Here is a 27620-nt window from a genome sequence, read left to right on the forward strand (position 1 = left end):
GGCTTTTCTTCCTCCCGCTTCCCCCAGCAGCCTGGGCTACATATCTGCAAACAGCTGTTAAGAAGAGCAGAGATCATTAGCTGGAAGGATCAGATGAGATAGTTTCTTAAAAGGATTGTCTGGTTTCTCTATTGATCAGCCTGATTTAAAAGGGGGAGTTGGGTCAGAGGGCGTAAATTATCGTTGAAGGAGGGGTGAAGGCCTCAAAGGCTGTGCTGCACTTAGCTGCAGCGCTGAGGAATGTGTCTCTTGTAGGGACGTGCATAGCTGAGCGCCGTGGCTGCCGGCCAAGTTGGGTCTCCTTTACGCTGAGCTGGGAACCGAGTCAAGGGAAGCGCATTTAAACTCGGTTAAAGAGCCTCTCGCCACCAAACTGGTTTCGGTGGCCTCCGACGGTATTGCAGGGGGGATGTTTGGCGTCACGGGGGGAAGGGCTGCAACGTGTGGCCCTGCTCGAAGTTTGGGGTGCGGCAATGGGTTGGGGGAGCTAACTGCGAGCTCCCTCCCTCCTCAGGGAGAGGATGCTCTCGCCCCGCAGAGACCCGCGACCTCTCCCTGGCTTTCCCCAGGCTCCGTGTGTGGTCTCCGGTGAGATGGGGAACAACTGGAGGTTTCTGCCTCCCTGGCTGTAAAATGAAGCTAATCTGCAACCTGAGGCTGCTGCTTTCCCTGTTCTTGTGATCGCTGCCCGGCGCTCCCGCATCTCCTGCTGCTGGAGTCACAGGACTCACAGCCTTCGGTGCGGCCTCCCCCGGGGAAGAGGAATGGGAAAACATCCAGAGAAAATGAGACTCCTTCCCCGTTGATTGCAGAGGGTCTGGTTTGGGTGACACACCACATCACCCTCACCAGCTCATTCTGCAGCAGCGGGGATCCTCGCAGCGCCCGCGGAGCTCCCTGGGCAGCGGGGCTATGGGAGCGGGGTTACAGCTGCCATAGCACGTGGTGGCACAAGCTGATTATTGTGGGGTCGCTGGGCAGCAGCGTGTTTGTATCTGTCGGAGTGCGGGGAGCACCCGCTTCCACAGCAAGCCTCTGCCTTCTTGCTCCTGGAGCTCCATCTCGGTCCTCACCACCCCAACGTGGCATCTCCCCCAGCCCAGCTCGGTGCGAGCCGGCCGGTGTTTCTTGCTGTTGTTGTGCCCGGTGGGGTTTTGGCTGGAGCAGGAGGGGCTCAAGCTTGGGAACCACAGCCCTGCAAGGTGCGTAAAACCCCAGGCCAGCCCTGTGCATCGTGATCCTCCTCCTCCTCATCCTCACAATGGCGGAGCCTCCTGTGCCCGCGCCAGCATCAGTGTCTGCCTTCTCTTGGGGTTTGCATCTCACACCTCTGGCTGCGCTGGCTGGGGACAGACCCCAGGGATCTGTGACAGGGTCGTGCCACCCCATCAGGGCTGAGCTGGAGCTGGGACAGGCTGGCTGGCAAGGAGAAGCTGCAGCATCCTCTGAGGGGGGTTTGCGCCCTTTCCACTCCGATGGGGTTTGTTTCTTGTTTACTTCTGGCTGTGCTAAAATAAAATCATGCCCCGCTCTCGCCGCGGAAGCCAACATCTCTTCCAAGCATCGGCACGGCGTTGGCCTCCTGGCACGGCTGCGGTAGTAGCCACCGGCGAGCGGCGGCTGGGCTGGCATTACCCTGGAAATGGCAGCCGGATGGTGGCCCGCCAGGACGCGGCGGGAGGCGGTGACTCGGCTTGCCGGCGTTGGCTACCATCTTAGAGGCAATGTGGAGCGGCGGGTAATTATTTCTCTTCCTTAATTGAAATTTCAGCCTCAGTGGTTTGCAAGAGCGGGCGGGAGAAGGAGCACAGGCGAGCGTGACAGGAGCGGGGGGCTCGTCGTGGGCCGAGGGGGTGACAAAGCATCTCACGGCACCGCCAGGAAGGGATTCCCACAGCCCACAGCTCGTGGTCACAAAATAAAACCAAGCCCCCAAAAAACGCAGAGATTTTCATCTTTTTTTAGAGGAGAGGATGCTTTATTGTTTCTTTATTCCTCTATTTCTGTTTTCCTTCGGATGGAGGGCCAATTAAATGAAATTACGCGCTGCAGTCTGGCACCCCGCGCCGGCTCGGAGCAATCAGGTGTAGCACAGCATGGCTGATGAGAGCCAATCAAGATGTATAAATGAGGTGTTGACATTCAAACAGCAGGTACCCGCGCCGCCCAGCCGCAGCCGCGCCGGGGCTGTCGAGCCCGTGCCGCCTACTCAGGCGCGGGGCTCTGGCAGGCGGCAGCAGGGTCGGTGCCCGACGGGGACCGGGGTCTGCTTCGGCTCTAAAGTATTAAGCGTGATGGCGGGGACACACTGAGCAGCCCGCGGCACGGGGGCGGGTGGTGGGCATCCCTGCTGGGGTCTCTTTGCTGGTAGCCCTGTGCCCGGTGCCAATGAATCTTGTGGTCAAGGGGATGTGGCAGCCGCTGAGCCCTTAGCACTGCGCTGGGGTGGGCAGGGAAGCAAAATGCTGTCATAGAATCATAGAATCGTGGAATGGTTTGGGTTGGAAGGGACCTTAAAGCCCATCTAGTTCCAACCCCCTGCCACGGGCAGGGACACCTTCCACCAGACCAGGTTGCTCCCAGCCCCATCCAACCTGGCCTTGAACACTGCCAGGGAGGGGGCAGTCACAGCTTCTCTGGGCAACCTGGGCCAGGGTCTCACCACCCTCACAGCAAAGAATTTCTTCCTAATATCTCATCTAAATCTCCCCTCTTTCAGTTTAAAACCATTCCCCCTCGTCCTATCACTTCATGCCCTTGTAAAAAGCCCCTCTCCCGCTTTCCTGTAGCCCCTTCAGGTGCTGGAAGGTGCTAGAAGGTCTCCCCGGAGCCTTCTCTTCTCCAGGCTGAACAGCCCCAACTCTCTCAGCCTGTCTCCATAGCAGAGGAAACTGGGAAACTGAGGCACAGGGCAAGCTGGTGGCGTGCGGGCAGCTCTCCTGGCTCTCCGGCTTGCCATAGCTGCCGCCGCAGGACGCGGTGCCCTCGCCGGGAGGTGGGGGCCGGGGGGCCGGTGACGTGGTAGCTGGGAGGCCATCCGGGGAGGAGAAAGCAGCTCGGCAGCGAACAACCTCATCAGCGTTTCCTGTCTCACGATGGAGAAATCGCATGTGGCGAGAGGCTCTAAAAATAGGCTCGGCAAACTTTTAACCACATTTGCAGATGTTAAAGGTAAAAACCAGAGCAGCCCTTGGGGGGAGAAAAACATCCCTGGCCGTGCCTCCCCAGCGTTAACCCTCGGTGCTGCCGGCCCCGGCGTGGAACCCACGTGGCTACGGGGGAGACAGGGCAGCGAGCCCTGGGTGGGCAACGGGGCCGAGGCGCTGTCTCACTGCGTGAAGCGTGCTGGGGAGGACATTAGGAGCAGGAGCACGTAGTGGCAGGCTCTGTCTAACAGCGCTGCTGCCTGACCCTGATTTGTAGCAGGGCTGAGCGGGGAGGTTTGCTGTAGCGTTACAGCTTTTCCTGTGGTAATAGCCAGCGAGGCGTCACGCGCGGCACCGGGAGGCTACCGGGGCCGGTGGGGTGGGAAAGGAGAAGCCGCCGTAGCTGGGTCGTGGTGGGCTCGCTCACGTAGAGGGGAGGGAGGGGGCATGTGGGGACACACGCTGCCGTGGTGCAAGCGGTGTTGCTGCCGGGGTTGCTTCTCCCTGCTGGTGCCTGGCATGGTGGCGGGGTGGTGGCTGGATGCTGCCTGTCCCTGTCCTGGCCAGCCCTGTGTCCCCGTGTCCGGTGGCTTTGTCCCGTACGCTCAGCGGGTGCGTGACACCGGTGCTGCTGTCCCCTTGCCACCTGTCCCTGTCCCTGCCAGCCCCATGACCCCCATGACTGGTGGCTTTGTCCCGCACACTGCAGCGGGTGCGTGCCGGCGGTGCTGCTGTCCCCTCGCTCCCTGTGTCACATTGCCAGGGATGGAGTCATTTGGGGACAGCTCCAGGCCTTCTGGGTCCTCTCCCAGCCGAGGTGTCGGCTCCCCAATGGCACCCAGGGGATGTTGTTTCATCTCCCCAGTCTCCGCCAGAACAAGGGTGACAAACCATTGGAGGGTGCCAGCCCCGTGCCTGCCAGCGCGGTGGCCGTGGCAAGGGCCGGTGCAGGGGAGGGTGGCACAGCTTTCCCTGGGGAGGGGGCTCCCCGGGAGGTTTTTAATGGTCACTGTTTGTGCCGTGGCTGGGGGGAATCCGTCTCATTCTGTCCACCATTGCCTCGCTTCTTCTCTCCTCCTGCCTGTGACCGCTGCGTCCTCACGGCTGGGTTCGGGGTGATGGGCTGGATCGTCATCAGCCTTTACCTGCCACCTGGGAGGGGAAAAACTGCCCTTCTGAGTTTTATTTAGCTAAAAAAAACCCCAAAAGCAACCCTTGTGTGGTGCCTCACGACTGAGTGGCTGGGGTGCCAGGGAGCAGCGTGGGGTGCCGGGGAGCGGTGCCGGTCCCCACGGTCTCCGCAGGCAGGAGCCGGCCGTGCTGGGATGGGTGTTTTGGCAGAAGGCATCACCTTGCCGGCAGGAATAATAACCAGGAGGTGGAGGGGGCTGGGGCAGGCAGACAAGCAAATCCGTTTTATCAGACGCCGCATATTTTATGAAAGCACATTTCAGCTCTTCAGCCTTGGAAAGCTTTTCATACCCTTTAATTTTCTAATAAAAAGGCATTACGTTTGCTGAAAAGCCAGTAACAAGATTCACTGTCATTGTCTTTTGTACAGACCATAATTCCTGGCTCGGGCTCCTGCCCGCAGCCCTGTTGTGTGGTCCCGGGTGTGGGTCCAGGGCGCTGGCAGGGGGGCGCGGGGGGCTGCCAGTCCTCCCACCATCCCACCCATCGCCTCGACCATCGCAAGGTTTTATTCCGATGGGGAACTGACTTTATCCCGGTGGGGAATCGGCACGGCGCCGTCCGGCACTGATCCCTCCTTTGGGTGTAGGTAGCAGATAGGCAAATCTTCCTCACGCCCTGTTGGCATCAGACGGGGTAAGGCTGGAGCAGGAACCTCATATCACCCAGGTGGGAACTGCTGGCACCTCCCAAGGGTCCGGCTGTGCCGGAGCGGCTGCTCCTCTCCGGAGGCGCTGTCTCCTGCCGATGGCCCTGCCAGGACGTCCCTCTCTGGCAGCAGCTGGCTGTGGTTGATACAGGGGGGGCCATCCCGGTCCTGTCCTCCATGGGGAAAGCCATCCCCAAAATCCCGGGGACTGGGTGACCGCTCACAGTAGGGCAGGGAAGGGCGAGCACTGGCACAGGCTTGCTTCTCAATGGCTTCACCCTGGCAAGGGGCACGCTGCTGGCGTGGCAGGATGGCTCTTGAACCAAAACAACAGGGAGTTTAATTGCCTGGTCATTGGCTTTGTGACCGTGAGCTCAAGAGCTGGGCTGGTGGCTGAAGGATGGCTCTCCCTGTGGATGGGGCAGGTCGTGGTGACACGTACCGGAGCAATCGGGTGTCTCTGCAGGCGGCCGAGGACAGTGAGCCAGCGTCCCTCGGGCCTGCGCCGGCACTGCCGACCCGGCTGGTGAGGAGGGTTGGGTGGGAAGCTGGTGCTTCCCGGTCACCCCCGACCTCCTGGACATCCCTCCTGCAGGGTGCAGGATCCAGCACGCTTCACGTGCGAGCTCGGTGAGCCCCAGCTGCCCCCGAGATCCCACCGACCGTGGGCTGTGCCGGCGGGCAGAGCGTGCCTGGGGCCTGCACCGAGAGCCACCAGCTCCTCCCAGCTCCCCAGCACATCCCGGCGGCACTGGGAGCCCTTCGCTGGCTCTCACCCCCCGCATCCCTCCTGGGGTGCGTTTCTCTCCCAGCTCTCGAGCCGCGGCTCTGCCTGCGCCGCGCGGGATCCCGGCCGGCTGCCACGTGGCGCCGGAGCCACGATGCCGCCGCCGCCGGCGCTCCGGCTCCCTCCGAGTTGTTCATTTGAAGTTTCAGCTCGCCGGCTGTTTTCGCGCAGGGGGGACGCAAAACCAGCCCGCAAACACCAATAAATACCTTCTACGTCCTCCCCTCCCTCCAATTCTCATTTTCATTCTTACTTCCCAGCTGGTTTTGGGGGGGAAACGGGTTTTCAAAGGTTTCTGTAAAGGCGTGTAACAATAGGAAGCGTTGCCTTTTAGCCTGCGGCCGGCACAGTTTTAAATGAGGTCCCAGGTAGTCATGGTTACCTCTCCTCTTCAGTAAGAGATGACTTTTATTTCCTGCCTTTTGTATTTGCACATCTCAGATATACGTTCTCCTAAACCGTAATTGGTATTCACGGATAGACGGGGGACGCGGGAGCGAGCTGCCGCGAGAGGGGAAGAGCCAGATGGTCGCAGGGGGGTGTCGAGGTCTCCAAACCCCCAAACATCAGGAAATCTTAATTTCAAGTCGTTTTTCCTCCCCTGGCAAAGGCGGGGAGGCAGACCTGCCTTCTCCGCAGCCTCAGGGCTTGCCCTGATCCCACCTCCCTCGCAGCACCCGCCTTAGCCTGGGTGCTGCCCTGGGGTTTGGGGTTCACCCTGCCTCCGAGCAGCGGTCCCACAGGAAGGGCTCGCCGGCATCCCGCATCCCCTCCTGAGCATCCCTCGGTTGTGCCGAGCTGGGAGGGGGGCAGAGGGGCTGCCCCGTGCCCCCCAGCCCCGAGCAGAGTCCTGGCTTCACGGGCACTGGGATGGGGGGGTACCAACCCTGCACCCTTTGACTCTTGGAGGCGAGGAGGCAAAGCGGAGCCGCGCGCTGGCAACGGGCACGGCGCGGGGGAGCGGGCGCGGGAGGGAGCGCGCGCTCGGCGATGATTGATGAGAGATCATAGCCTCATTCCACGGGATCATCGCTGCGAGTGTGGGCAAAGCTGCGCGTCCCAGGGGGACCATCGCCGGGATGCGCGCGAGCCTGCGTTGCAGGGCAGAGGGGATGCAAAAGCCACATATTTTATGCTGCTTTTTTTTTTTTTTTTTTCCCCTCTCTCAAGCACCAGGAAAACAAAAACCCAAGCTGTCTAATCAAAGCCAAGCAGATTCCACCCACTTCCTTGGAAAACTTGCATTTGCTAAGGAAATCATCGAGCTGCATTTAACAGCAAGCCGAGCACCCCAGCGGTAGCTCGTGCCTTTCTGGCAGGATGATAACCAGCGCTGAACAATTATTGCGCTGGAGCGGGAGCGGCAGCAGACATATTGGCTTTTCTCAGCCAGCGGGAAAGAATTTGCAAAACTAAGCAGGCGGCTGGAGCAGCTCGGCTTTGCGGCGCTGGCTGCGCCGGGCCGGGGATTCACAGCTCCCCGGATTTGCTGGTGGCAGCATATCAGGGACGCGCACACCGCGGGCACCTGGGCTCCTGCTTACATAATTTTTATTTATTTTTGCAAGGGAAGAGCCCAGTTTTGCTACCTGGGAAATTGCCAGCTCCCCCCCCCTCCCCTGCAGACGCTCGGCCCCCCCAGGTGTGCGCTGGGAGATGTTGTTTGCTTCTTTATTTTTTTTTTCTTCCCCCCTTTAATGAGAAAAATGTGTTCTTGTCAAGGAGGTTGTCCTTAAAAAATACAGCGCTGGGAAAAAAAAAAGGCGGCCGTCTCGGTGACATTTACCTCTGCGGGGCAGCGATGGATGTGCAGCCCCCGGGAGCGTGCCCTGTGCCAGCCCCACTGCCCGCAGCACGGCCGGGGGGAGTGGGGTCAGCGCTGGGACTCGGCCCTAAATCCCCCCGCAGGGCAAAGCTCCTTGGCTTGGTTTTGACTCCAGGCGGGGAGTCCTGGCTTCGCCAGGGGAGGTTCAGGTTGGACATTAGGAAGCATTTCTTCTCAGCAAGGGTCATTAGCCATTGGAAGGGGCTGTCCAGGGAGGTGGTGGAGTCACCATCTCTGGAGGGGTTTAAGAAAAGACTGGCCATGGCACTTAGTGCCCTGGTCTAGTTGGCATGGTGGTGTCAGGGCAATGGTTGGACTCGATGATCCCAGAGGGCTCTTCCAACCTCATTGATTCTGGGATTCTGTGTGAGCGACTGCCATCCCACAGAGGCTTTTGGTCCTTCCCTGGGCAAAACGCTCCCTGATTGTGGGTCATGTGTCCGCCCTTGACTGCTGCGCGGGCCGGGCATGGAGGAAGCGCAGAAATCCCTTCTCTCCAGCCTTGCCGGGGGTCTGGCCCCGCTCCCCCTCCAGCAGCATCTCCTTCCCAGCTGCAGCAATTCTGCCGGGGATGCTCCGCTGCATCCTGCTCGGATCTGCACCCTGCTCCCACCACGGGTGCTGGCCAGGACAGCGGGGCAGAGCCCGGCCCCGCTCTGGATGCAAACTGCAATCAGTTGCAACAGCAGCTGATGGAGACTCCAGTATATTAGCAGCATTAATTAAGTTACAAAAATTATGCATGTTATCAGTTATGAGACGACCTTTCGTAAACTCGGTTATTAAAGCAATAAAGCATGACCCGCTGGTCCTCACTGCTTTAATGGCTGGCGAGGAGCGCGGTTCTTCACACAATACTTTTAGCAGGTCATTAGCTGAGCAATAAGAGGACGCGGAGAGCCTGAGTGATGCGCGCGGATGGCAGCAGAGGGGGACGATGGGGGGACACGGGGCTGGGGGTCACCCGTCCTCCCGCGCCGCTTGCGCGGGTGTGCGCAGGCTGTGGTGGTGGCTGGAGCCGGTGACGGTGGTGAGGCGGGTGCTGTGCCAAATTCCCAGCGTCGTGGGGCAAACCCATCCCTGGGGGGCTGCGGGGCAGGTGTGGGGCTGGCATCCGTCCCTCTGCAGCCCCAGTATCGCTGCCCAAGCCCGTGCCACAGAAGGGAGATGGGATGTTGTGACGTGGCCACCGCAGGGCTCCTGGCTGTGGCCCCGGTGCTGCTGTAGGACGGGAGACCCCGACTCGCTGTGGGGCTGGGGGAGGGATGGAGGGGCCTGGGTTCCCCCCGCCTGGCTGGTCCCAGCGTACGGACGGTGCCGGTCTCAGGTGTACAGATGGTCTGTAGGTCTCTCCGGGTTGAGACTCCGATTTGAGGGTGTCCAGGTTGGTCCCCTCTGAGCCCACCGCAGCACCCATGGGGACATGCCACACGTCCAGGGCCACCCAGAGGAAGCCACCAAGCCCTGGGCGCCAGGTCCTGCTCCCCACGCACCGTTGCTGTTGCCGAGCGCATCCCAGCTGGGTGGCAATGCCCTTCCTCCCCACGGCCACGCTGCGGCACCCAGACCTGCCGCGAGCCGCACTGCACCCCCAGCACCCCCAAAGCGCCTTCCCCTGTCCCCACCAGCCATTTCCAAGCACTGACCCTCTCCATAAACAAAGGAGAGGGAGAGGGAGGGTGGCTGGCATGTTAATATACTCTCCCCCCCTCTTTTCCTCCCTTCATCCCTCTGGGAAAGGCCTTTGCAGATATAAGCAAACCTTGATTAAAAGCTGCCTGACAGGCAACGGCAGCAGCAAGCAGCAGGCAAGGAAGCTCTCCAAGTCCAAAGGGAGCTGCTTCTGCTGCTGCCGCCGCTGCCTCCATTCTCAGATGTCCCTGATCCTTTAATCAATCACAGCCGCGGAAGAGAAGAGCAAACACCCGTGCCGGGGCAGAGGTATGTGCATGCATTCGTTCCAGCCGCGGCCGAGGCAGCGGGGTGGCCGCACGCCTTGGGCTGGAGGCACGTCCCCGAGCCTGGAGCTGCCCTTTCATCTCCCAGAGACAGCAGAGGCTGTGTCCCCGCTTGTCCCTCCGACGTCCCCGTGGGACATGGCACGGAGGATGGCACCCTGTGGGGTGCAGGCAGCAGGATGGGTGCGGGCAGCAGGATGGGTGCAGGCAGTGGGATGAGTACAGGCAGCAGGATGGGTGCAGGCAGCAGGATGGGTGCGGGCAGCAGGATGGGTGCAGGCAGCCTCTTGCCCACCTCTGCCCCCTCTCCGAGTTCTCCGGTGCAAAATGCGTCCCCGGGGGAGAGATGCACCCAGCTCCCATCCCGCCAGCTGTGCTGCGCCGGCACCCACGTGCCCGGGTAGCAGCGAGCAGGGAGAACAGGGTGTTTGCAGATGGGTGCCCTGCCGGGCAGCTGCCGGGATGGGGACGGCCGCAGGGCACCAGCCTGGGCGTTGCGTCTAACACAGGGCTGGCCAAAACCCACCCGTCATTCGACGGCAAAGCGTGGCCGGGCACATGGTGCTGGGGTTGGCCCCGTCAGGGAGCAGAGCCCCGTCCTGCGTGGGGTGGGCGAGGGGTCCACCAGCCGTGGCCATGCCCCGAACCACCGGCGTGCAGAGCAACAAACCCCCCCGGGATGGTTTGTCACCAAGTCCTGCGTGTCCCCGCGGGGCTCGCTCCTCGGTGAGGCTGGAGATGGGGGCGGAGGGAAGGGGAAAACGTGTCATTTTAATAAAGCCCAGGCAAACCCTCGCTTTTTCCCCACGCGGGGCCGGCAGGAGCAGGCAGGCACTGCCATTTCCTCGCTTGGTGGGTTTTTTTTTTTGCCGTTGCTTATTTTTAGCACCGCGTCTTAATGCGTCGTGACAGTGCCCGGGGACATCCTGCGCCTCCGGTCGGGTGAGAAGGTGTCTGGGGCAGAGCTGCTTGACGCTGCAAACGAGCTTCAGTGGCTAACGAGGCACCCGCCGCTAACAGGGGTCCCCGGAGGGGGGCCAGGGGGCGGTGGCAGGGGTGAACTGGTGCACCGAATTTGTCCGGGCTCTGCGGGGAGGGACTTGCTCTTGGGGGAGTCCTGGGTTTTAAAGTCTTTGTGTGTTTTTTAATAAATCAGGTGGTTCTGGTAATGAGGGGCTGATCGCCGGCATCGGTGTCTGCGGTGGGGGCCGTGGTGGAGAGCGGGTGCTGGGGACATCCAGGGGTTAGGCGTTTCCAGCAGGGACCTCGTGGGTACCAGAGGATGCCGGAGCCGCAATGGCCTCAATCTCCCTTCCTGGAGCTGCTTTTTGGGAAGGGTTGAATGGTTTCCACGCCAAGACGTGCCGTGAGGTTGTGTTTTTGGACCTGCAAGTGGTTTTTATCGCAGAGGGGCAGACGGCAGAGACATGGGGACATCGGGATCTTGCCGGGACCTGGGTGGGAGCCCACCAAGCCAGAGGTCGCCAGCACCGGCTCAGCCGTGGGTGCAAATCTGGCATGGACCCCGTGGCCGGGCCCGTTAGTACTGGATCTTTGTGGAATAACCCTCCTCATTAAGGCGAGCTACCTGCCCAGCGCTGGTAGCGGAGGCGTGGGGTCCTCCTCTGCCCCCCGCCTCGTGCCTGACCTGAAGCCCTGCTGAGCTGGGATTAAATCCTCCTGGTCGCACACGTTTGGGATGTTGGGATGCTCCATGCACGTGTTTGGGATGTCGGGATGCTCCACGTATGTGTTTGGGATGTTGGGATGCTCCAGAGTTTGGGAGAAGCTGGAAAACACGATGCTGGAGCTGCAGCCACCCCAAGCACTGGGCGGCTTTGGAGCCCATCAAGGGACCCCGAGGGACCCCCGAGGCACTCGCTGCTGCTTTCTGGGAAGGAGGGTTCGTGCCGGGAGCAGACATGGCAGCACCAGCCCCGCCAGACCCACAGCATCCCCTGTGCCGGGGCGTCCGTGCCTCTTGTGTGAACACAGCAGCAGCTCGGCGGGGATGTAAGACCCTTGGTTGGTTTTTTTTTTGGCAGCGTGTTGCTAATCAGCACAACCCGGTGCGCAGCGGCGCGGGCGCGCGGCTCGCTGCTATTTAGGGAGCCTACTTGAAATACACCTGCGAGAGGGGAGAGGAGCGCCGGCACGTAAATAACCCAGCACCCCGCCGGAATCAACACGCCGGGGGGAGCGTGCGGGTGGAATGAGGAGAGACGCAGCGATTTAAGGGAAAAAAATAAAAGAAAAATGAAGTGCGATGTGGTGATCGCGGGGCTGGGTGCCAGTCGCGCCCTGGGGGTGCTCCCTGGTCCCTGTGCTTGGTGGGGAGGGCCTGTCCCCATGGCCGCAGTGGGGGGTCTCGCCCGCGTCCCCGGCGTGGGCAGGGGGATGGATGGAGCCCCCTGCTCACCTCCCCGCTCGCTGTGTTTACCACGCGCTGCCATTTGGCTCCTGCCTTTCCCCCCCCTCCTCTTTCTTCCCTCCTTTTCTGAAACATTATAAATCAAACGGCTTAAAATGTAAAGCATCAAAAATTCTAAACCCTTCATCTATTATTAACTGTGACAGTAAATTCCACCTCTGAATGTTTCACATAGCAACTGTTACCAGGACTCGGCATCCGAAGCTGATGTTCCAGCAACTTTCCGTCACGTCGGCGATGCCGACACGGGCCCGGTGAGACGCGCTGCTGCTCCCAACGCCTTCCCGTGGGGTTGGGAACCCAGAGCCTTTCCGTGGGGTTGGGAACCCCCAGCCACGCTGCTGGGGTAGGAAAGGAGCTAAGGAGCTTGGCTCCTGCGTGTCGGGGTGCGGGAGCTGGTGGTGGGGGGTCCCTGTTATGGTACTACCTCCATGGTGGTCGTGGAACCCCCAGACTTTATTAATTTCACCGTGATGTTTTGGAGCACCGTAAATAACGAGGATGGGAACGGGGTGGTTAAAATAAATGGATAGAGAGGTGGCCCCAGGGGAGGTTCAGGTTAGACATTAGGAAAAATTTCTTCACAGAAAGGGTTATTAGGCATTGGAAGAGTCTGCCCAGGGAGGTGGTGGAGTCACCATCTCTGGAGGTCTTTAAGAAAAGACTGGTCATGGCCCTTAGTGCCATGGTCTAGTTGACATGGTGGTGTCAGGGCAATGGTTGGACTCGATGATCCCAGAGGGCTCTTCCAACCTGATTGATTCTGTGATTCTGTGTGATTCTGTGGTTTTGCAGGGGATGGTGTTTGCTTTTCTCCTGCTGCTTTGCCCGGTGCTGGTTGCAGCTGTGACCCCCACCCCGGCGCGGGCAGTGGGACTCGTTGCTCCGAGCGTCAAGCTCACGGTGGGCTCATGGTGTGCCGGGTGCCGCGGGCACTGGGAGCCGGGCATTCGCCGCTGGTGCTCGTTGGCCTTCCCTGCGTGGCATCGTGGCTCCGCTCTGCCTCGTGCCCCTGCCCGGAGGCTGGTGTGGGGTTGGGGTAGTTTGGGTGGGATTTGGCTGTGTGGCAGCACCAGGAGCCTGGTCTGGTGGGAGCCCAGCTGGCACAGCAGCGTCCCTCGTGCTGAGCCATGGCCGCGGCGAGGCTCACACCCGCATCCCTGAGCACCCAAACCCACCCGAGCCCCCCCAGCATCGCCCGCCAAGCCATGCCCAGTGCCCCCACGCCCTGGCACGGGCATCCTCGCCTTGCCATCACCCCGGCTATGCCACCTGCCCGCAAATCCCAGTGGGTGCTGGCATGTTGGTGGGATCTCTGCCGTGCCGGCGGGATCTCTGCCGTGCCGGCGGGATCTCTGCCGTGCCAGGGGGATCTCTGCCGTGCTGGCGGGATCTCTTCCGTGCCAGCGGGATCTCTGCCGTGCCAATGGGATCTCTGCCGTGCCAGTGGGATCTCTGCCGTGCCAGTGAGATCTCTGCCATGCCGTCTGCGGGGCTGGGCCACAGCGGCTGCTCCGCCGCCTCCCCGGGGACAGGCAGCAATTTTCCTGCTCTGAAGAAGCTTGTGAAGGTTTGAGTGAATCTGGGAAGCAAATCTAATTGGCAACCTGGTAATTCCTCGGGGGGCCGTGTGCTCTGGTCATATCGAAGCACATTCCAGCTGGTGTTTAAGACACGCCGAATCCCAACTTGGACAGTCAAATACCAGCAGCTCTAAGCTCCTTATCTATTTCAGGCAGATTAACTCCTTAATCAGCCCTTTTGGAAGTTCCCTGCCCCAAATTCCTCTCCCCTCCCCTTTCCACCCCCCCGGGTTTTTCAGCAGGAACAAAAGGAGCAGATTTTTGTGGGGTGTGAAAGGTTGGGCCGTCTGATGGACAGTCAATAACGGGGAATGGGGAGAAGGCCTTTGGGAATCCGCTTCCCCAGTTCACCTGCCCCAGGGTTTGTCTTTGGGATTTGGAGACGAGGAATGTATAACACTGAAATGATTTATCATACGACGCTGAACCTCAATTTATTATTTTCAACCCCCTTTTATTCTATATTTTTTATCCCTTGATTTATTATTTTCAACCCCTTTTTAATCTTTTTTTCCCCCCCCTTTTTCCCAGTGGATTCCTCCTCAGCATCCCCTCGCAGAGGTCCAGCCAGGGGTACCAGCTCCCACCACTGGGGAGATGAGCCACTTCGCAGTCCCCCAGCCCTGCTCGTGGCAAGGGGATGCTCATTTTTCCCCCTCTCTTTTCCCTCCCCCAGCAGGCAGAGGAGGCCGTGCTGAGCCGCCGGGACGCAGCCGGTGCTGGCCACTGTCACTCAGGGGAGTGTCAGAGCATTACGCTTCATTACCGAGCTGTCTGCTGCTGGCAGGAGATGACTCGGAGGGCAGAGCCTGGCAGCGGCGCAGCCCAATTCGTCTCCAGCAGACAGACCTGTCTGCAGTCACAATACGACCTGTATCGCAGTCTACAACTACCTGAAGGGAGGTTGTAGCACAGTGGGAGTCGGCCTCTTCTCCCAGGCAACCAGCGATAGGACAAGAGGGCACAGCCTCAAGCTTGGCCAGGGGAGGTTCAGGTTGGACATTAGGAAGCATTTCTTCTCAGCAAGGGTCATTAGCCATTGGAAGGGGCTGCCCAGGGAGGTGGTGGAGTCACCATCTCTGGAGGGGTTTAAGAAAAGCCTGGACATGGTACTTAGTGCCCTGGTCTAGTTGGCATGGTGGTGTCAGGGCAATGGTTGGACTCGATGATCCCAGAGGGCTCTTCCAACCTCATTGATTCTGTGATTTTTGTGATGCCCCCCGTAACCGTGGGTCCCGGCGAGGGCGTCTCTGTGGGACTGGGACCAGCGGTAATATCTAATAACGCTCATCTAGAACATGGGCATAAGTGTCCCCATGTGCCTGCCAGCAGGGAGGGGACATGGTGGGGACACGGGGGCACCAGTGGCAAAGCCCCGTCGCCTCCCAGAGATGGAGCAGGAGCGCAGGAGAGGGACGGGGCGCAGGTGGGTGCCAGGTCCGTCCCTTGCCCATCAGCAGCCGAGGGCCTCCTGGTTTTGGCCGCCGCAGCATGAATTTGCTGAAAGTTTTCCCAGTAGAAAAACTGTCTGTGGCCAGGGCAGAGCCTGACCCGCCGAAGCTGGAGGAGATGGACTCAGTGGCACAGCCAGGAGAGCTGGAAATGTCCTGAGGGTGATGGACCTGTCACCCTCTGGGGTCTCCAGGGCTGCTGGGGATGGGGACACCCACTGGGGAGGAGGTTGGGATCCCAGCGTGGCGCTGGGGCACGAGCCTGCTCTGTCCTCATGCTCCGGGGCCAGCATTTCCCAGCCCAGCAGTGCTGGTCGGGAGCACCAACACCCTGCACAATCCCGGACCACCCCAGAGGTGGGGAAACTGAGGCACAGCTGGAGAGTGGTCCAGGGTTCCCCACATGGGGTGCGGGCCAGCTCCGAGCTGCGGGGCTGGGCAGGTGCCAGGTCCTGCTGCTGGGTCTGGCATGGTTTTGCCAGGCTGGAGGGTCAACGGGTCCCTGTGGGCCAGCGCAGCCTGGGGACCACGAGCCATCCCCGTCACGCAGCCTCACGCATCCACCTGCATCCCCTTGCAGCATTCACGAGCTCCTTTTCCTTTTCCTTTTCCTTTTCCTTTTCCTTTTCCTTTTCCTTTTCCTTTTCCTTTTCCTTTTCCTTTTCCTTTTCCTTTCTTTTTCCTTTTTATTTTTCCTTTTCCTTTTTTCTTTTCCTTTTTCCTTGTTACTTTTCCTTTTTCTTTTTCCTTTTCCTTTTTCTCCTTTTCCTTTTCCTTTTCCTTTTCCTTTTCCTTTTCCTTTTCCTTTTCTTTTTTTTCCCTTTCCTTTCCTTTCCTTTCCTTTCCTTTCCTTTCCTTTCCTTTCCTTTCCTTTCCTTTCCTTTCCTTTCCTTTCCTTTCCTTTCCTTTCCTTTCCTTTTCCTTTTTTCCTTTTTTCCTTTTTCCTTGTTTTTTCTTTTTTCCTTTTTTCTTTCTTTCTTGTTTTCCTTTTTTCTTTTTCTTTTATTTCCTTTTTTTCCCCTTTCCCCCCCTTGCTTTTCAAATCCTTTCCCTGCCTACTGCCATTTTCCAGCAGTGAGAAAAAAAAACAAACCACAACAACTTCCTCTGCCTCTCAGAGCCTTCCCCATCCTCCCCAGCCCAACCCTCTGCCAACCTCCAGCCCTGACATCAAGCCCCCAAACCCCCCCTCCCAAAATAAAGGAGGAAAATCCCCAAGGAGAGAGGCTGGAGCTGGCGACCAAGCCGGATTTCCATGCGAGGGGACGAGGTTGAGGAGGCCACGGGCTTCCCCTGGCAAGCGACGGAGAAACCGGGGCCAGCAGAAACGTTGAGTCATGAGTGCGGTTCGCAGGCGATGGTGGGGGTTTTATTCCTCCCCCTGAGTGAAATTCCTCGCTGGGGAGGAGCAGAGCTGGGAGGGGGGCCAGGGATGAAGGGCCGTGCCCCCCCCAAATGGGGCATTGAGCTGACGCACCCCATTGCCATGGGGATTCCCTCTGGGGTGGGGGGGGACCTGCCTAGGGAACTCCCCAGCAGCTGTTTGGGAGGAGCAGCGTGATATGGGGGGGCTGCAGGAGATGGGGACCCCATCCCTCCTCCTCCTCCTCGCTCCCCGCATCCACCCACCCCCACGCAATGGGGCGGTGCAGCCCCAGCTCCATTTATCATCATCTGCGGGCAAGTGAAGTGTGCAGGGAACAGCTGCTCCGGTCGGCTGAGCGCCGAAAAAGGGGGAGGACACGGTGATGGCGGGGAGCAGGGGGCTGGGGTCCGCCCTGGGGGTACCCCTCTCACCCCAGTTGCTGCACTGGGATGGAGCGTTGGTGGTGTGGGAGATGGTGGTGGTGATGGGGGGTGGATTGGGGAGAGGGTACATTAGTGGGGTGCGTTGGAGAGAGGGTGGATTAAAGGGGTTCATTGGAGGGAGGGGGCATTGGGGAGAGGGTGTATTAACGGGGGTATTGGAGTGTGTATTAAAGGGGTACATTGGGGAGAGGGTGCATTAAGGGGGTGAATTGGGGGAGAACGCATTAAAGGGGTTCGTTTGAGAGAGGGTCTATTAAAGGGGTAAACTGGGGAGAGGGTGTATTAATAGGGTGTATTGAAGAGAGGGTGTATTAAAGGGGTTCATTGGGGGGTACCTTAATGGGGTGCACTGGAGAGAGGTTGCATTAGAGGGGTGCATTGGGGTGAGGGCGCACTAATGAGAGGGGCATTAACGGGGGCATTAAAGGGTGCATTGACAGGGGGGTTCCCTGGAGCGGGGTACCCGGCCCCGCCGAGCTCGGTGCCGTGTCCCCGTGCCAGGCACTGCTGGGGTGTCCATGGGGTGCAGGGACAGACGGAGGGTGCAGCCCCACCACCGCCTCCCCTTTTCTCTCCCCCCCTCATCACCCCGCTCTCCGGAGCAGTTTGCGCTGTGGCACCCGGCCAGAAAGGGTTTCTTTAAACGAAGCAATTAAACAAATCCAGGGCTGACGCTCCTTTGTAGGTGCTTATTCCGCTCGCTGAGAGCCACCGAGGGGGGCCAGGGTGGGGGGGGGTCCCATCCCTTCGCCCCCCACATGGCAAGGCAGCATCAGGAGGGAGCGAAGGGATGGGACCACGGTGATGCATCCACCATGGGATGCCACGGCAAAGCATCCCCCTGCGAGAGCTATTTTTAGCCGTTGGGTCCCTGTTTGATGGCGCAGCAGCGATGGCGACGGCGCAGGATTGGGCCCACGGGATGAGCGAGGCTGGGGTGCGGGGATGCCTTTTGGGGGTCTTGGGTGCTTACCGAGGGTCCCCTGCCACGGCAAGTCCTGGGCTGCCTTCAGAGGGCTCCGGATCCGGCCCTGCTGCGTGGTGCCCTGGCTTGGCTCCCGGCACCGTGTAGCCCCGTGCACTGCAGCACGGCCTCGTGCACCACAGCACGGCCCTGGGTCACGCACCGGCACTGGGAGGTGCGGTGGGTCCTTGCATGTCCCCGAAGGGTGACACTGGGACTGCGCTGGGAACTGTGGGTCCAGCTGGGCTGTCCACGTGTCCCTGCAGGGGGATGCTCCAGGGTGGCCAGAGGCAAGCGCGGCTCCTTGCGGTTCAGGGACAGGGTTGTGGTGGCTCTGGGCACCATGATGGCCCCAAGTCCCTGCCTCCTCCAGTGGGTGCCCTGGGGACCCTTCCTGGGGACCCTTCCTGGGGACCCGCGCTGTGAGCCCTGGCTGCAGCCAGGCCGTGGAGGGCAGGCGTGTGGCTGCAGCCTGTGCCAATGGCCCCGGATCGATACCCACCGCGGGGGCAGTGAGAGCCGGGCTGGAAACTTCTTTGGGGCCGGGAGAGTCTGTCCGGCGGGGACGCGGTGGGGAGAGTGGGTGTGCAGGGACCCCGGGTGTGCTGCTGGTGATGAGGGGGTCCCCTCTGCAGGTGTGCACACCCTGTCTGCATGCACACCCCACACGTGTGCACACCCCGCACCCGTGCACACCCCACACCCGTGCACACCCCACACGTGCACACCCTGCACATACGCTCCCTCTGCGCATCCCCTCCCTGCACACCAGTGAGTGACCCCGTCCCCTTTGCACCAGGTGCTTTTGCTCAGCCTGGCCTTGTCCCAGCTGTTTGGAAAATGAACAATAATTAATTAATAACAATAATTAATAATAAAAGAGGAAAGGGGGGAAAAGAGCTCCCCTTAAAGCACCAGCCCAGGGTCTTCTCAAGCCAATTCCATTTTCCAAACCTACTCCCACGTGCAGCGTGAGAGGCCCTTTTCTCCCTTTAATTTTCTCGCCGCTGCCCCAGGGGCCTGGCTTTGATTTTGCTCCTTTGTTCACGCAGCCCCGGCACAGGACAGGGCAGCACCGTGCCCACGCCGCGGTCAGGGCATTCACGCCGGCTCTAACGGCTTCTACGTGGCTCTACTGACCCACCTTTTCCCCAGGATCTGGGCTCTAACCGCGTCCAGTTGCCCGCGCAGCCTGCGGGATGCAGCTGCGATACGGGGGAGCGACACAGAAAGCATCCAAAAAGGGGATGGAGGGTGTGGGGGGACAGGGTGCTGGGCTGGTGTGGGTGGCACCGAGCCTGGCACCGTGCGATTGGTGCATCCCCGAGCCGCTGGCGGTGATGGAAATAGAACTAAATAAAGCCTCGTGTGTGGACATAGACCCTGAAAAGGTGCTGAGACATCACCAGTGTCCCCAGGGTGCTGCGAGGAGACGGGGCCAAGCTGGGACCGATCAAACCAGCGGTGCGACTTGGTTTGGAGCCGCCACCAAAGGGACCGTCCGGAGCCACGCGCTGTTTGGCACGTTGTGGCGGTGACATGAGGGTGGGGGGGGACACACGTGTAGCCCCCTCGTGTTCACCCCAGTGCCTCTGACCCACTGGTGCTGGGGACAGGCAGGATGCGTCCCCCCTCGCCACTGATCCCTTCCTTAGCCCCCGTGAGCCACTCAGCTGCCTCTGAGATCAAACCACTGACCCAGGTGCTTCCCTGCACCTAGCGCGAGCGGGGCTGGGAAGTGGGGAGGTTTAATGAGGACGGTGGCGAGGCGCTGGGCTAATGGACGGCTGCTGGTGGGAGCAGACAGCTTCCAGATGGTACCGCGCCGGGCAGGGGGGATCGGCTGGGGCCGGGGGGCTGCGGGAGGCAGCAGCAGGCAGAGACGGGCAGAGCCAGCAAGTTGAAATGACTTTTTTTTTAGCAGCAGAGCCTGTGGTTCTGGCCCTCCACGCTGCTGCTTCCAGTAATTAGCCCAATAATTAAAAAGTATGGTGATAAGCGGGGTGTTTGGAGGGGCTCGCCGGATCCCGGCGTCCCCAGGGAGGGTGTGCAAGGAGGGGGGTGATTTGCAGAGGCAAGGGGTAGTGGGCGCGTGAAATGCAGAGCACGGGGGCTGGGGGACCCCAGCGTGGTGCAGGGGGTCACTGGGGCACGCGGGGCAGGCAGGGAGAGGGTTTGGTCGCCCTGCAAAGCTGGGGCAGGCAGCAGAGGTGGGGAAGGCTCCCAGCGGCAGGGTGAGGGGGGCTGGTTGGGCACGGCGCAGGCTGGACCCCAGCCGTCCCCCTGGTCCTGGGCACTGTGCTGCGGAGCGGGGCGATGCAGCGTGGGGCGAGGCAAGGAGATAGGATAGAGGATGGCTGCAGGGCGATGCAAGGTGAGGTGATATGATAGAGGATGGCTGCAGGGCGATGGAAGGTGAGGTGGTGCAACGCCAAATGATGTGATGTGGGGTGACAAGATGCGATGCAGGGCGATGCAAAGCCAGCTGCTGCGATCTGGGGCACCACAGAGCGGTGCGATGCAAGGTGATACAATGCAAGGTGATGTGATACAGGGCACTGTGATGCAGGGCAAGGCAAGGCAATGCAATGCAGGGCGATGCAATGCAGGGCGATGCAATGCAGGGTGATGCAATGCCGGGCGATGTGAGGTGATGCAAAACCAGCTGCTGCGATCTGGGGCAATCCAGGGTGGTGCAGTGCAAGGTGATGTGATGCAGGGCAAGGCCAGGCGATGCGCTGCAGGGCGATGCATGGTGATGCGCGATGATGTGATGCAGGGCGACGCAGGGCGATGCAATGCAGCATGATGCGATGCAAGGCGATGTGACGCAGGGCGATGTGAGGTGCTGCAGGGTGATGTGGTATGATGTGCTGCAGGGCGACGCAAGGTGATGCGGGGCGATGCAGGGTGACGTGGGGCGATGAAGGGTGATGCGAGGCGATGCGGGGCGACGCGAGGTGATGCAGGGTGATGCGGGGTGACGCGGGGTGATGCAGTGCGATGCAAGGTGATGCAGGGTGACGTGGGGAGGTGCGGGGCGATGCAGGGTGGTGCGGGGTGATGCAGCGTGATGCGGGGCGATCCAGGGTGATGCAGGATGACGTGAGGCGATGCAGGGTGATGCAGGAGGACGCGGGGTGATGCAGGGCGATGCAGGGCAATGTGGGGTGACACAGGGCGATGCAGGGTGACGCGGGGCTGCAGCGGCAGCGGGGCGATGCCCCGGCCCGCGCGCGGTGGCGGCGCTTCATTTGAATTCTCGCCTCTCTCTCTCTTCGCAGATAACGAGCCCGCGCCATGCAGTCCTTTCGAGAAAGGTGTGGTTTCCATGGCAACCAGCAGAGCTACCAGCCGACTTCACAAGACACATCACGCCTGGAGAATTACAGGCATCAAAGTCAGGCAGGGCCGAACTGCGAGCGGCAGAGGCTGGTGGCGAAGGAGTACTACAGTCAGCAGCAACTGCCGTACTCGGGCTACGAGAACAGCGCCGTGGAGAAATACCACCGGGGAAACAAGCAATTAGCGGGGCAGCAGCTGCAAGGCAGGCCGGCCTTTTCCAATTATGCCGTGCAGGAGAACAGCCCTTACCCGGCCCGTTATTCCGGGGATGAGAGCCTGCAGGCGTGGGGCGGCCAGGCGCAGGCGCTGCCCGGCGGCGTGGCCAAGTATGAGGACAGCCTGATGAAGAAGACGGCGGCCGCGCTGGCGGGAGGGCGGCCGTACCATGAGCCGGCGGCCGCCCCGCTGCCCTTCCGGACTCACTTCCAGCAGCAACCGCCGCCGCAGCAGCCGCCCACGCTCCCCTACCCCAAGCTGCAGCGGCAGAAGCTGCCCAATGACGTCTCCTCGCCCATGCCCTTCTCGCAGAGCCCCCACTTCGGGCAGCACTCGCAGTCCTTCCCCGCCTCCTCCACCTACTCCTCGGTGCCGGGGGGCAGCCAGCCAGCGCACTCCTACAAGAGCTGCACGGCACCCTCGGGGCAACCGCCGCTGGAGCGGCCCCTGGCCAACGCCGCCAGCCTGGCCCCCGGCCCCCGCATGCCCAACCTGCACGGCTACCAGCCCAACCGCATTGGCTACGAGCAGCCCCCACAGCCACCGCCACAGCCCCCGCCGCCGCCACCGCAGCCCCCACAGCCGCCGCAGCCCCCGCAGCCGCCGCAGCCCTTGCAGGGGCGGCATCACGCCCCAGAGACCCTCCACTACCAAAACCTGGCCAAGTATCAACATTACAACCAGCCAGGACAGACCTACTGCCAGGGCGAGGCGGCACCCGTCCGGACACCGGAGCAGTACTACCAGACCTTCAGCCCCAGCGCCAGCCACTCACCGGCTCGCTCCGTCGGCAGGTCCCCGTCCTACAGCTCCACTCCATCCCCGCTGATGCCCAACCTGGAGAACTTCCAGTACAGCCAGCAGCCACTGAGCACGGGCGCTTTCCCAGCTGGCATCGCCGACCACAGCCATTTCATGCCGCTGCTGAACCCTTCTCCCACCGACGGCACAAGCCCTGACACTCAATCCGGGAACTGCAAAAACTTGCAGAAGGAGAAACTGCCCGAAAACCTGCTGTCGGACCTGAGCCTGCAGAGCCTGACGGCTCTCACCTCCCAGGTGGAGAACATCTCCAACACCGTCCAGCAGCTGCTGCTCTCCAAAGCGGCCGTGCCCCAGAAAAAGGGCATCAAGACCCCGGCGAGGACCCCGGAGCAGCTCAAGGGTCAGCACTGCAGCCCCGAGAGCAGCACCTACTCGGCAGAGCAGGTGGGGACTCCCCTGTCCGACCCACTGAGCACCCCCCAGTCCGTCCACGCCGAGACGCAGGACACCGACTATCTCAGCGGGTCGGAGGACCAGCTGGAGAGGAGTTTCCTGTACTGCAACCAGAACCGTAGCCCTGCCCGCGTCAACAGCAACTCCAAGGCGAAGCCCGAGTCAGTGTCCACCTGCTCCGTGACCTCCCCGGATGATATGTCCACCAAATCAGATGACTCCTTCCAGAGCATCCACGCCAGCCTGCCCCTGGAGACCTTCACCAAGTACGTGACCAACGAACGGGACTGTCCCCGGCTGCTCCTCAGCGCCCTGTCCCAGGAGGAGCTGGCTTCTGAGATCATCGTCCTGCAGGACGCCATCAGCGAGAAGGCGGACAAAGCCTGGGCCAACTCGCCCATGCTGAGCAAGGAAGCCACCAAGTCCCCCTTCCAGCTGGAGAACCACCGTCCCTGCCTGGACTCCATGGTGAAGGGCTCCTGGCCCAGCCAGGGTGACTCCAGCACGCTCACTGAGCCCCTCAAGCTGGACAAGGCTTCGGGGGCCAGCGCGGGGAAGGACTTTGGTGAGGAGGTGTACGAGGGTCCCCAGGTGGAGTTCACGGCTGCCGAGACCAAGGACACACTGAAGGACGCAGCCCCACTGGCCTTCAACTCCAAGCCCAGCATCCCGGTGGCGACGTCAAGTGCGGGAGCCACCGGCTACAGCTGCTACTCGACCACCACTGCCAACTCGGTGGGGTCCGAGAACGCCATGGGGAACTTCGAGTGGCCGGAGGAGAGCCTGGGCGAGGCGTGCCTGCGGTGGAAGGAGCTGCAAGCCACGGACCTCCCCAAGGGCTTGTTCCCCAGCAAATTGGTGGGCTCCTGCAAGGAGAAAAAAAATACCTGTGGCTTGGATCTGTGCGATGGCGAGCAGCCGGCCAAGAGCGAGCCAGCCCGGGAGTTCGGCCAGCAGGCGATGGAGGAGGAAGAGGAGGAGACGCTGACCTACGACGAGGCCACGAAGGTGGACAGCGAGAGGTGGCTGCAAGACACTCGGCACTGCTGCTCCACTGGGGACTTCAGTGAGATCCCCATCATCTCCTCGCCGGACCTGAAGGAGTCGGACCTGGAGGCGGAGGAGTACTCCTCGCTCTGCGAGCTGGCCGGCTCGGAGCAGAAGTCAGTGACATACGACGCCTCACCACCCAAGCCCCCGGAGATGCCCGCCGTGCTGTCCTCCAGCGAGGTGCCCGTGTCCGCCGAGGAGACCGTCAGCACGATGGAAAAGGAGAGCTCGGCTCCCACCGCACGCCTCTCCGGCCAGTCCGTCATCCTCCTGGGCCCAGCCGTGGGCACAGAGACCAAGGTGAAGAGCTGGTTCAAGTCCTCCCTGCCCCACATCCAGCCTGAGGAGGAGAGCGGCGGAGGGGAGACATCCCACCCGGAGGCGGCCGATGCTGAATCCGCCCCGTCGGTCGCTGTGAAGCATCAGCTCGCCCCCGAAAACATGCTGGGGAAGATGGAGCCGGTCTCACGGGGGAAGAGCCTCCGCAACAAGAGGGTCCACTGCCGGCTGCCGGAGCGGGACGGCCCTGGCAGCGCTGTGCCCAGCCCCTTCAGTGACTTACCGGCAGCCGGCGGCATGGCCGGTGCCTGCCTGGGGCCAGACGGCCAGGCGGAGATGCCGAGCAAGAGCGCCCACAGCCAAACGCCGCGGTTCCCAGCGGAGGGTCTGCCGGCACGCATGTGCACCCGCTCCTTCACCGCCCTCGCCGAGCCCCGCGCCCCGGCACCGCTGGAGGGGCTGAAGGCCCCTGCGCACCAGGAGAAGCTGGGGAAGAAGCCCGCCTGCGGCGTGAAGCAGCGGGTGGCTTTTAAAGCCAGGAAGCGCAGCGGCCGGCCGGCTCCCAAGGTGGTCCAAACCGCTGGCGATGCCACTCTCCTGGTGCCCAGCCTGGTGACGGTGGAGGAGGCAGCGGGGCCGACACCGCCGGAGGGGGATGCGGTGGAGATGGGGGAGAGGGACCAGCGGTCGATGATCCTGCGCTCCCGGACGAAGACGCAGGAGGTTTTCTATACCAAGAGGCGGCGGGGCAAGCGGGCGGCCGACGTCCGGCTGAAGAACTGCAAGGTGCCCAAGAAGCTCATCTCCAACAACCACCTCCCACCCGCCTTCAAGCTGGCGGCCCCGGGCAGCCCCCACAAGGAGGGCAAGGTGGGCGCCCGGATGAAGCTGCCCAAAGCAGGGCCGGGCGTGGGGGGCAAGATGTCTGAGCGGCCCCTGCACTCGCTGAAGAGGAAGTCCACCTTCATCTCCCCCATCCCCACGAAGAAGAGGAACCTGGTCCTGCGGAGCAACAGCGGTGGCGTGAAGGAGGAGAAGCCGGAGGGCCCCCCCAGCCTCTTCAAGAAGATGCCCGTGGCCAAGAAGGTGAAAGCCAAGCTGCCCCCCAAGAGCTCCGGCGAAGCTGTCCCAAAACCCCCCCTGCCGAAGGAGGCCCCTGATGTCTGCATCAAGATCACCTCCCGGGCGGCCTTCCAGGAGGCCACCAAGACCAAAGTGCTGCCTCCCCGCAAGGGCCGCGGCCTCAAGCTGGAGGCCATCGTCCAGAAGATCACCTCGCCCAACCTGAAGAAGTTCTCCTGCAAACCGTCGGCCACGGCAGCGGTGGTGGGCACGGCAGCCACCTACAGCACGTCCCTGAGCCCGGCGGGGATGGAGCGGGAGCGGGCAGTGAAGCACGGCGGGGTGGCCCCGGCAGCGGGCGACGTGCGGCTGCCCAAGCCGATGGCAGCACAGAAGGTGCCCACCACGCCGACAGCCGAGCAGCTCTGCCGAAACCCCAACGGCCGAGCGCTGAAGGGGAAGCTGGGCGGTGGGAAGAAGCTCTCCGCCGAGGGCTGCCAGGGCGAGGGCTGTGCCCCGGCCCCGGGGGTGCAGCCCAGCTCCGCCATGGCGGCCAAGGGCCTGGGGCTGCTGCCCAAGAAGAGGAACCGCAAGGGCAAAGCAGTGGCGTTGGGCATGGCCAAGGCGCCCTTGGGCCCCGCGCCGCCGCCGGCGCTGCCCCGGGAGCGTGCGGCTGGCCCAGGCAGTGGGGAGGAGGGGAAGAAACCAAAGAGCGAGGAGAAGGAGGCGAGGGGCGGCGAGGGCCCCCCCGAGGGCCGCCCTGGGGCCGGGCCGTCGCGGGGGCCGAAGCCGCGGGCCAACCACTCCAACTACAACGGCTACTCCAAGCGGCAGCGGAAGCGGCTGGCCCACGGCAAGGCCAAGGCGGTGCCGGCGCGGTGCAAGAGCCGCGGCAAGCGGCGGCGGCAGGCCCAGCAGGCCCCGCTGCTGCAGCCCGCCGAGCCCGAGATCCGGCTCAAGTACGTGTCCTGCAAGCGGCTGCGGGCCGACAGCAGGGCCCCCCCCTTCTCCCCCTACGTCCGCGTGGAGCGGCACGGCGAGTTCACCACCGCCTGCACCGTCATCAACTCGCCCGGCGAGGAAGCCCGGCTGCAGCGGGGACCGACCAGGCCGGCACCGCGGCCGCGGGCAACCCTGCCCGCCTCCTCCACCATGCACATGGGGCCGGTGGTGTCGAAGGCGCTGAGTGCCGCCTGCCTGGTCTGCTGCCTGTGCCGCAACCCCGCCAACTACAAGGACCTGGGGGACCTCTGCGGGCCCTACTACCCCGAGGACTGCCTGCCCAAAAAGAAGTCGCGGCTGAAGGAGAAGGCGAGGGCGGAGGGGCCGGGCGAGGACACCATCCCACCCGCCGCGGCCGAGCGGGCGCCCCGAGGGACGGAGGGCGGCTGCGGTGCCGGTGGCAAGGCGGCGCGGGCGGAGGGTGCCGCCGAGGCGGCCAGGCAGAGCGCCCTGCGCTCCAGCCCGCGGGGCATGTTCCGTAGGCTGCAGAGCTGCTACTGCTGTGACGAGAGGACAGAGGGCGAGGAGGTGGCCGAAAAGCCCCGGCGGCATGAATGTCACAAGGCCGAGTCCCCGCCGCAGGAGCCGGCGGGTGACACGCAGGAGCACTGGCTGCACGAGGCCTGTGCCGTATGGACCGCTGGGGTTTTCCTGGTGGCGGGGAAGCTCTACGGGCTGCAGGAGGCCGTCAAGGTGGCTGCCGACCTGGTAAGAGCTCGGCTGCCCGCCCGGCATGGCACCCCGGGGTGGCATCTCCCGCTGGCCTCCTTCAGCCAAAGCCGTTCCCGCGGCTGCGCCTCCGGCCGGGATGAAAATTAATAGGGTTGGCCCGAACGAGTCGCCCTGGGAGAGCAGGGCGGGTGTTCAGGAACCATGAACCCTGCTGGCTTCCTGCGGGATTTGTGCTGCCGCGTCTCTGATAGCACCCAAACGCCCCCGTTTTAGGCACAGAGGTGTATTTGTGTCGTTATGTTTCGGGAGGGCGGCAGGGCCCCCCCGGGACCATGAGGGTGCTGAGCCCAGTGGGTCACATCCCCTGGCCTAGCGTGTGTCGCAGGGGCTGGCTCAGAGAGGGACAGATGCAGCCTGGCGAAGGCAGGGTGGAAGGTGAAAATGGGCGCAATGTGGCCTGATGCCACAGTGATGGGCAACAGGGGAAGGGGAGCTGGAGGGAGAGGGCAGCCCTGCCCTGCTCCTTGCCCAGAGTGAGAGGAGGGTGGGCACATTGAGTGAGCAAAATAGGGAGGATGCTGGTGGGAGACGGCCATGGGGACACGGGGCTTTTGTGCTGGGAACAGGGAGGGGACAGCCACCCGGCAGAGGTCGGGCAGGGGGTCTCCAGCAAGCCCCCCAGTACCAGGTTTGGGGTTTGCCACGTCCAGTCTCTCATCCCCAGGCGTGAGTGCTCGCAGCGTGGTTGTGCGGAGGCTGCTGCCCTCTCCCTGCCCATGCCACGGGCCCGAGAGCTCCCATCCCTGCAGCACCCACTGGGGATGGGGCAGGAGATCGGGAACACTGCAGTCCTCCGCCACTGCTGCCACCAAGCCATGGCACAGCCCAGGCTGTGTCCCTTCACCTCCTGCCCCGTGAAGGATGGCTGCGGGCTTGGTGCCGTCCAGGGGAGCGGAACGGCGGGTAGGAACCTCGTGTGTGG

The 27620-nt window shown here is 62.2% G+C and overlaps 1 protein-coding gene across 3 annotated transcripts in view; it reads left to right on the forward strand.

Moving 5' to 3' along the window:
- RAI1 (retinoic acid induced 1) overlaps positions 1 to 27620 on the forward strand; it is a 73077-nt gene that overhangs the window by 42439 nt on the left and 3018 nt on the right. For 2 of the 3 annotated variants that reach the window (XM_068423881.1, XM_068423882.1), the window contains one exon: positions 21079 to 26674. In XM_068423881.1, coding sequence (XP_068279982.1) covers positions 21095 to 26674 — 5580 coding nt within the window. In that variant the 5' untranslated portion in view covers positions 21079 to 21094. Of the gene's footprint in view, positions 1 to 3093; positions 3172 to 21078; positions 26675 to 27620 lie in introns of those variants that run through there. The other variant, XM_068423883.1, reaches the window with a different exon arrangement.

The sequence above is a fragment of the Nyctibius grandis genome, chromosome Z (genome assembly GCF_013368605.1).
Source record: "Nyctibius grandis isolate bNycGra1 chromosome Z, bNycGra1.pri, whole genome shotgun sequence".
Lineage (NCBI taxonomy): Eukaryota > Metazoa > Chordata > Aves > Nyctibiiformes > Nyctibiidae > Nyctibius > Nyctibius grandis.